This window comes from Aedes albopictus, chromosome 2, assembly GCF_035046485.1.
Source record: "Aedes albopictus strain Foshan chromosome 2, AalbF5, whole genome shotgun sequence".
NCBI classification, from domain to species: Eukaryota; Metazoa; Arthropoda; class Insecta; order Diptera; family Culicidae; genus Aedes; species Aedes albopictus.
Genome location: NC_085137.1, coordinates 245,294,457 through 245,305,276, shown reverse-complemented (window position 1 = coordinate 245,305,276; position 10,820 = coordinate 245,294,457). Strand labels below are relative to the sequence as shown.

Genomic DNA, 10,820 nt, shown 5'->3' with positions numbered 1-10,820 from the left:
AAAAACGAGAACTGCGCTAAGGTGATTTAAGCGATAAACTAAATGTAGTAACGTTTTTATTCCACCAAGAAGCAATTAAATTCACATATCAGTTATGTATTTTGCATTACTGAAGTAAGTTTAACAAGAAAGTACGATTACTCGTACTTTTTAATTAAAACAAAAAGGCACGGTAAATGGGTACCCTAAAAATCAATGGTCTCCATTCACCGTGCCCCATATTGTCCCATATAATTATGTGGTGAACTAGGCCAACCACAATGAAGAGTACCAGCTACGTCAGCAGTAATCGGTCGCGCCACCCGGGCGAAGCCCATCGCCACCAACGGAATGTCCCGTCAGCACCTTTAGTTAATAAATATCCGATCGATCGTCCGATCGCCCTCTTTTTACCTTTAGCAGAGACAGTAGGTGAACGTACAAGTGCAGTGCAGGTGTAATTATCAATTTAGTGGTTTAAAAGTGTTTACAAATGTAATAATTAGTCTATAAATAAAAGAATAGTGAAGAGTAATGTTTTTTTAAAACTCTGAATGTGAACTCCATCTGATTTTTGGCGCAGCCGTCCGGAAACGGTTGAGTGTTTTAGCGAAATAACAGTGGTAACGGAAGACTAATAACCTCCCGCAAAGTGATCCCGTGGAGAATTTAATTCGAAACATCAGTGACTGAAGGCGTAGCCGTCACCAGAGTTGTGGATCCCCCGTCGCTATTCATCTGGAGCACCAGCGTCGTCAACCGCGAACCAACGGACACGACTGAAACCGTAAGTATTTTTTTTTCTTTCTTTCCCACTCCCTCAAAAAGTTACTTGCGAGGAGATTAGCGTACTACCAGATAGGCGCATAACCTCTACAAAGAAATCGCACTACCAGATAGACGACTTCTTTGCCGCAACTTGGTTTACTACCAGATAGGAACCAAGCCAAGCTTCTCTCCCCCTTCTCTGCCTCTACCGCGTACTACCAGATAGGCGCACATTCTTTACGACAAATCGCACTACCAGATAGGCGATTCGTTCGTTGCAACTCAATTTACTACCAGATAGGAATTGAGCCAAGTCTTATCCCCTACGGCAATTAATGCCAAAAATTAATACTGCCCTGAAACGAACGCGAGAGCTCTTTCGACCAGATATCGATAGTAGCTCAGATTCGGACGACAGTGTTAGGTCAGAGGAATATTCTCACGTGCCGATTAAAGACCTGTCAATCCCTATCACATCGCTGAATATGACGGAGCAGAACGCTTTAGAAGCCATGGCCCGGCAAATGCAGGCTATGATGGAAGCAATAAACTCCCTTACCGCGAAGCAGATGCAATACGATACGCAAATGCAAAACGATGCATCGAGCCATACCGGCGGCTCTCGCGATAACGGTAACACAAGAACAGTGATGGGCGACCCATTTAGGATACCCGACCCATTAAAAATTTTACCCACATTTAACGGTAATAAAAAACAGTTGTATTGGTGGCTGGACACAGCCGAGAAAACTTTGAAAAATTTTGAACCTCTCGTCTCTCCAGAGATATACCAAATTTATTTAACCGCCGTAAGCAACAAAATTGAAGGATACGCCAAAGATGTACTGTGCACGAATGGTAACCCTAACACCTTTGAAGAAATAAAGGAAATATTAATAGCGGCACTGGGCGACAAACAAGATTTGTCCACTTATAATTGCCAACTATGGCATAACAAAATGGACGGCAGTGTAAGTAAACACTACCAAAAAACAAAACAGCTGGTGCACAGTATTAAAGCGCTAGCTAAACAAAACCCCAAGTATAACGACCATTGGGAGGCGGTCAATGATTTTATTGACGAGTATAGCTTGGCAGCATATGTTAGCGGGCTTCAAAAACCTTATTTCGGCTACGTACAAGCGGCCAAACCCAACAACATAGAAAACGCTTACGCTTTTATTTGCAAGTTCACATCAAACGAAACGAATAGAGAAATGACTCTGCACTATCCAACCCGAAAGGATATAAATGTGCCAAAACCTAACGAACAGAAACAAGGCTTCAAAAAACCTATCGATACCCAAAACAAGACGAGATATGATAAAAACAACGTCAAATCAGAACCCATGGAAGTAGGTTCAACGCGCAGTCGCCTTACATTAAATAATCAAGAAACACACTCGGATGGCGAAGAGGATGAAACAGAAATCCAAGACACAAATTTTTGCGTTCTGGACGAGTCAGACTCGGACACGTAGAACATGATTTTCTACCGTTTATCAAAATTAAAACCCCAGAGAATCGAATTCTTAGAATTCTGATAGACACTGGCGCTAATAAAAACCTTCTGCGACCCGGCATACTAAAACATACATCCAAACTAGAGGGCATACATCCTAAAAACATTAGAGGGACACATTCAATATCATCCAAAGGAAAGATTAAGCTACTCGGCCCCGAACTTCCAGAATTAACCTTTTTCGAACTTGACTTCCACCCATCATTCGACGGCTTGATTGGATCAGAATCCTTATCTAAACATAAAGCTGAGATAAACTATGACAAGAAAACAATTGTTTTCGACAACCATCCCATTCCGTTCTTCAAACACTATATAAAAAAAGAGAAAATCTTTAATCATATCGTTACCCTTAAAACAAACAATAATGGCGACTGGTTAGTACAAAAACCCACTAAGTTGTATAAAAACATTCTTATTGAACCCGGAATTTATAAGGCTCAAAACAATCGCACATCATTTTTAGTAAGGACCAATGGCAAGGATCCTCCCAAGCTTCCAAAAAACACCATTAAAATACAAGTCAATAATTTTGAAACAAAAAACTTTTTCGCTCACGAAAAACTACCCCCAATCGAACATGCAGATAATTTTGAATGCTTGATTCGAACGAATCACCTATCTATACTTGAAAAACAATCCCTAATGGAATTGATTCACAAGCATAAAAATGTGATTCTTAAAGAAAACGAAAAGTTAACATCTACAACCAAAATTAAACATAAAATACAAACCTCCCACGAAAAACCAATATATACTAAAACTTATAGATACCCACATGCCCACAAACAAACCGTCAAAGATCAAATTGAGGATATGTTAGAGAACGGCATAATCACACATTCAGACTCTCCTTGGAATGCACCAATATGGGTAGTGCCGAAAAAATCGGACGCCTCTGGAAAAAAGAAATATCGCGTAGTAATCGACTATAGAAAACTTAACGAAGTTACAGTCGATGATAAATTTCCAATCCCCCAAATAGAGGATATCTTAGATAACCTGGGGAAATCTACATATTTTACGACCCTTGACCTAAAATCAGGGTTCCACCAAATTGAGATGGACCAAAATTCTAGACAGAAAACTGCGTTTAGTACGGACCTTGGGCACTATGAGTTTTTAAGAATGCCATTCGGTCTAAAAAACGCACCAGCAACTTTTCAAAGAGCCATGAATTCCATTCTTGGTGATCTAATTGGAACAGTTTGCTATGTCTATTTGGATGACGTAATAGTGTTCGGTAAATCATTAAACGAGCACATCATTAACTTGGGAAAAGTATTAGAAAAATTAGAAAACGCAAATCTCAAGATTCAACTTGACAAATGCGAATTCTTAAAGAAAAACTGTGAATTTCTTGGGCATATAATTACCCCGCATGGAGTTAAACCGAACCCCGAAAAAATAAAGGAAATTCAAACTTGGAAACTGCCAACTACAGAGAACCAAATTAAACAGTTCCTCGGATTAGTTGGTTATTACCGGAAATTCATACGGGACTATGCAAAATTGACAAAGCCCATGACAAAATATCTGAAAAAGGACATAAAAGTGGATACTAATGATCCAGAATTTAAGAAATCTTTCGATAAGTGCAAAAGTATGCTGATTTCAGACCCTATACTGGCATACCCAGATTACTCAAAACCATTTGTACTCACTACAGATGCATCTAATTATGCGCTGGGAGCAGTACTATCTCAAATAAACGAAAATAAGGATCAACCTGTAGCATTCGCCTCGAGAACTTTAAACAAGCATGAAGTTAATTATTCGACTACAGAGAAAGAAGCCTTAGCAATAATATGGGCCATTGAAAAATTCAAACCATATCTCTATGGCCAAAAATTTACGCTCGTCACTGACCACAAACCATTAGTGTTCATTAAAAATGCGAACAAAAACGGAAAGCTTATTAGATGGCGATTAGAACTCGAAAATTACGACTACACAGTAGTTTATAAAACTGGAAAAACAAATGTCGTGGCTGATGCACTCAGCAGAAAAGTTGAAATGAACGCAAACGAAGTTGCCGAACCGACAGATGCAGAAACAGTCCATTCAGCATCTAGCTCAGATGAATATTTTATCCATTTCACTGAAAGACCGGTCAACAACTATCGTAACCAAATCATTTTCAGAGTAGATTTGGTCGATTCAGTCCTAACGACCAACCCTTTTCCAGGGTATAGACGCACGGTCATTTGCGATACAAACTTCACACCGGAAAAAATAACAGATTATCTTAGAAGGTACTGGAATGGTAGACAAACAGCCATCCATTCACCTGAGAACTTACTTAACATGATACAAGAGTCTTACAGGAGCCACTTTACTCATGCCCATCTAGTAATTACTCAAAACATTGTAGAAGATGTTGTTACAACAGAACGTCAAGACAACATCATCAGGCAAGAACACGATAGTGCTCACAGAGGTATCCAAGAGGTTGAGCAACAGATTAAGAGATCTTACTTTTTCCCAGAGATGGTGAAGAAGATAAGACAGTTCAATAATGCCTGTCAAATATGCTCCGCGCATAAATATGATAGGAAACCCTATAATATTAAAATCTCTCCAAGACCTATAGAAACCGCACCATTCCACAGAGTACATATTGATATCTTTGGAATGGATAAAAACAATTATTTAACAATTATTTGTGCCTTTTCGAAGCATTTACAAGCAATAAAAATTGAAACAAGGAACACCTTCGATATTCAGAATGCCCTAAGCCAATATTTTTCAAACTTTGCTATTCCAAGAACCATAGTTTGCGACCATGAAGCTGCGTTCACAAGTATTCAAATGGCAGAATACCTAGCCAATTTGGGTACACAAATGGAGTTTGCTTCATCATCGGAATCCAACGGACAAATTGAGAAGACACATAGCACCTTGATAGAAATGTTCAATACGAACAAACACAAATTTCCAAACAACAGTTCTGAGCAAATACTGGGAATTGTAATAGCCCTCTATAATAACACGGTACACTCGGCTACGGGCTTTACCCCAAACGAAATTATATTTAACAGGCTGGACGCAGCCAACCTTGCTGAAATTGACAATAACGCACACAGAATATTCACAAAAGTTGTAGAAAATCTAAAGAAAGCACAGAAGAAAATGGAAAGATACAACAATGAAAAAGAAGACCCTCCTGAAATTAAAGAAGGACAAACCATTTTTATTAAACGAGGAACAAGGAAGAAGCTGGATCCTAGATTCAACACTTCCAAATGCTTAGAAAATAATGAGAGAACCGTCAGAATCCCTGGAAATACTAAAAGAAATAAGAATAAAATAAAAAGACTAAAAAAACAATAACAGTTCACATAATAATCCATATTCCACTTTAAATTTCAGAAAACCCATTGACTCAAACCCATACAACCCGGATAAACACCGTCGTGGATATCACTTTCAACCTTAAGCACGAATACTTAAAGATTCTTATATTTTTAGAGTTCACCATACAACCAAATTCCAACCAAACAGGCAAGAGACGAACCACGGGGAAAGGAAGCGGAATACAAGAAAGAAACTTAGTCTTAATTAGGTTACCCCTTAGTAACTGCACTGCATAGGGACTAGCACTAGATAGAATAACAGAATACTTTAAATCCTACACATTCACGTAAATCAAACCATCAAATCAAATTCAAAATGATAAAATTTTCTTTCCTTTCAACAATACTAGTTGCATCAGTAATCCAAGCACAAAATTTACAAATTTTTAACCTGAATGACCAACCAATTCTTATTTTGAACAAATATCCATGTAAAATTCAAATAGGTAATTTTCGAATAATCCATGAAATCAATATAACAGATTTAGAAACGACAATCAACATGTTAACCAATCTTGCTTATAAAAACATTGACAATCCTCTTGCAAATATTGTAAAACATAAAATCAAAAATCTTTACTCAAATTTCAATCAAATCAGGCCTAACACTCGTTACACAAGAAGCTTAGATATCATCGGTTCTACTTGGAAGTGGATTGGAGGTAGCCCCGACGCGCATGACCTTAAAATCATCAATAGCACAATGAACGACTTAATCAAAAGCAACAATTTACAATTTCAATTCAACGAACAATTGGGACAAAGAGTAAGAGCCCTTACCAATGAGATGCGGAAAATGATAGAAATCAACCAAGCAAACAAGCTAATTCTGAACGAAATCGATACGCTATCGACAATAATCAACATCGATACCATCAACAAAATATTAGAAGAAATTCAAGAGGCAATATCGCTGTCCAAGGTATCTGTTACCAGTAACAAAATTCTCTCCACCCGCGAAATAACAATCATCAAAAACATTTTGGAAGATCAAGGAGTAAACATTGACCTACCAGACGAGGCAATCTCGTTCGTTACCCCTAAAATAGCAGTTAATAAGGAAACGCTTCTCTACATTTTGAAAGTACCCGAACTACAGAAAGAAGAATCGAAAATAATTCAAATATTCCCATTAAATCACAACAATTCTATCATCAAGGCTTATCCCAAGTATCTAATCCAGCACAAAATGATACTTTACACAACTACACATCCAGAAAAGTACGTACAACAACACTCGTACATCAACAAATTTGCTGATGATTGCATCTACCCTATGGTAATGGGAACTTCAAGTCATTGCGAAGCACAACAAGAATATTCCACCACAGCCGATTACATAGCGGATAACCTTTTGCTTATCACAAACGCAAAGAACCAAATGATGATGTCAAATTGTGGACCTGACAATAGAACAATGAACGGAAACTTTCTTATAACATTTTCAAACTGCAGTATTTTGTTCGAGAAACAAAAATTTACATCAAAAGAAATCATCACCAAAACACCAGTCCTTGATGGAGCAACATACAATATCGCAATCAACCGCAAATTTTCAGAAAACACTTTGGAATCCTTAGACAACAGAACACTGAAGAACCGAAAGCAGATCCAGCACATTTATCTACAACAATCTAGAAACGAAATTTGGAATTGGAGCTTACTCAGTGGAATCACAATCTCCACGCTGGTAACTATAACCATAATTGTGTTTGCTTATTTCTATTTTAGCCACCTCACTATGGGTATCTTGAACAAAATCAAGAAGAAGAAGAACAACGAGAAAGCAGTAGCCAAACACACGGAACCAGAACAATCAGTCGTTGATAATACAAACGCATGAGGACATGCTTTTTCACCCCCCGGAGGAATTATGTGGTGAACTAGGCCAACCACAATGAAGAGTACCAGCTACGTCAGCAGTAATCGGTCGCGCCACCCGGGCGAAGCCCATCGCCACCAACGGAATGTCCCGTCAGCACCTTTAGTTAATAAATATCCGATCGATCGTCCGATCGCCCTCTTTTTACCTTTAGCAGAGACAGTAGGTGAACGTACAAGTGCAGTGCAGGTGTAATTATCAATTTAGTGGTTTAAAAGTGTTTACAAATGTAATAATTAGTCTATAAATAAAAGAATAGTGAAGAGTAATGTTTTTTTAAAACTCTGAATGTGAACTCCATCTGATTTTTATATATCTAGAAAAAATCGAAAATTTGAACATTCGTTTTTCTAATAAAATTTTACAAGTTATTACTTGAAATGAATTTAAACGAAGAAAGTTCCCTTGGCTGCGTTGTTTTAATCATTTTTAAACAAAGCAGAATACAATTTCTCATACACGGTGAATGGGTCCCTACAACCACGGTGAATGGTGACCTACCACGGAATTAGGCAACCTTACTACCCTCTACTAATTGTACTGTATCACCAAATTTTGTGAAAAATTTTCTACTTCTGTGGATATTGCTTCAATTTTAACCTATAATGAAGGCAATTGAAAGCGGCACCAACAATGTTTATAAGACTGGTGTCAAATGACAGCCCTTATTTGCCCCGAATCCTCTTAGATCCACGGTGAATGGTGCCTTGACGGTAGTTAGATTTTCGCGTACCCAACGTCTATTTCGGATGATTTTCGAATCTTGAATCAGCTATGAAAAAGGCATTTCCCAACCGATTTTTTTGAAGTCAATTGCATTCGCTCCAGGTTTGTCCAAATTGCCAAGGACTACCATACGGAGCTGGTTCACCCATCCGTTCCGGAGTTATTCCAGATTCCATTGGGGTCATGACCGGCCGGAAAATGAAACATTAATGCATTTTACTCTGAATCTTTAGTTATTTTGGAAATTTGCACATATTATACGCCAAGAATACAGAAACTATATAACTGCAAGGAACCATTGCCTTGAAATGACACAATCAAGCAGTCTCATTTCTCAAACATAGTCAAAATCAGCCGTGTGACACCTCAAACTTCATGATTTGTCGAAACATGAAGGATAACAGTCCATTTAGGCTCCCATAACCCCTTAGAGTGGTTCTGGCCACAACAGAAATGTTCCAGATGCCTCCAGGAAAGTGGTTAAAATGGCCATTTCCACAACGTTGGTGAAATAAATCGTGCGCACCTCTAACTTCATGATTTGTTGAAACATGAAGGAAAATAGTCCATCTGGGCCCTTATGGCACCTTGGGATCGGTCTGGCCACACCCGAACTATTCCCCCTCAACTGTAAGGTCGTCTTCAGTGTCTTGTACTTGACGCGGCTTGACTCGAGTCCTTCTAGGTTCCCATGACGTCCTGGATACACTCGAAATGTTTCGGATGTCCTCACTCCCACAACTTTGGTCAAATCAATCGTGCTACACCTCAAACTTCAAGATTTTCCGAAACGTGAAGGAAAATAGTACCAGGCTCCCATGCTCCTTCTGAACGATCATGGCTGTCAGGGAGGTGACCAAATTCGCCATTTCAACAATGTTATCAAAATCAACCGTGTGATTTCTAACTTTATAATTCGATGAAGCGATGATGTCATTCTGGAGAACTTCAAGCATTTGAAACTTAATCCATTTGCATTTGGATCCATTTCCTCACTTTTTGGTTTTTGATTTTTAATAAAATAACGAAGCAATATTTTCAAAATCGGCTTTCGTACACATGTAGAGTATGGATCAAGGTATCTCCAATTTTTTTTCCTGGTGGAAAAAGTTTTTCGTTTTTGCAGAAACCATTTTTAAACAAAATTGCACAAAAAAATGGTTTCTGCAAAAACGAAACACTTTTTCCACCAGGAGAAAAATCAGGAGATACCTTGATCCATACTCTACATGTGTACGAAAACCGATTTTGAAAATATTGCTTCGTTATTTTATTAAAAATCAAAAACCAAAATATGAGGAAATGCTTCCAGTTTTGCCTTAACCCGAAATGTTCGAGATGCCATTTACAGTGCTGTAGTTTTTTCGAAAAATAAAATAGAATAAAGAAGATTGAGAGCAATGAGCATTCGGGATCAATCAGGTTGCATAGAATATGCTTCGAAGAATTCACAAAAAATGGTAATGATTACGATGTTGAGTGAGAGCCTCAATCGTGAAATTGAGATATAAGATTTTTGAGACATGAATAGAATGTTGTATTTGAACATGCATGGTCTGAACTTTGGTTATATTCAGGATGCCAGGTAATATACATAACTTCAAAAATAACGTTAATTGTTCAACTTTTAAATTTTCATATTTCAACCGTTTGCAACATGCATTTTTCTTCGCTAGCCCAGCATTTGCAACAAAATGTTTGCATAATTCCACTTGTTCCATGCTCTCTACAAATTGTCATGAGACATGAGGAACATTTAGTATGAATTTTCACATCCTTGGATCGGCATCAGAAAAAAAAACCCTTTTCTTTCGATCGGATACGAATCTGAAATCAGGATGCAAAACCCTCTCTTGCAAACCCTTATAAAGTTGGCACAACATCAAATTAGCAGTAAAAGAATGTGTTTTGCATACAATGTTTGAACACATATACCCGAGCAGAGTAAAAAAGCTCAATAATAGCATATTTTGATATGGAGACCAAAAAGTGATATTTGTTTGTTTGAGATAAGAGGTAAAAGTACTGGAAATAATATCTCAATTTTACTCCTGGAACATTATCATCATAGCACATTTAGCTCTTGGTGAGATCTAGCCAATACACAGTGCTTTATTTTGCCGATTTCGTGCGCTTTTTTAATAACGTTTCAACCGATGATTTTAGCGATATAGTTTCTTCGGAGAAGTTTCTACATTAGACAAGGCGCTTCTTTTGATATAAAGAGTTGAATGATCAATCCACCTATAAGTGAGATGAAAAAAATATTTTTTCGAAAAATGCAGATTAGGGTAATTCATGTATTTTGGACAGGCTGAGGACAACGTTTGAAAACTCGTCCCCTAGCTTCCTTAGAAAGCAATTGATTATTTTCCAAAGCTACTAATACGCTTAAAATATGATTGTACTTTGTGTTCCTGGTGACAAAAACCTTAACGAAAGCATTTTAAGCTATGAAAATCTAAATTTCCTATCGCCTGTTAGAATAGCATTTTGGACACCGAATATATATTTTGGACACCCTCAGCTATATATAATTTGGACAGGTCAATTATCTCAATGTTGAGCCATGAATACTGCTAAATCA

The 10,820-nt window shown here is 37.8% G+C and overlaps 1 protein-coding gene across 1 annotated transcript; it reads left to right on the top strand.

The window, feature by feature from the left end:
- The first annotated feature begins 225 nt into the window (after positions 1 to 225).
- Positions 226 to 7,811, top strand: LOC134287072 (uncharacterized). The gene is made up of 2 exons (XM_062848780.1): positions 226 to 766; positions 5,642 to 7,811. Exon 2 carries the CDS (start codon positions 5,942 to 5,944, stop codon positions 7,466 to 7,468), a length of 1,527 nt encoding a protein of 508 aa, XP_062704764.1. The 5' UTR covers positions 226 to 766; positions 5,642 to 5,941; the 3' UTR covers positions 7,469 to 7,811.
- The last annotated feature ends 3,009 nt before the right edge of the window (positions 7,812 to 10,820 follow it).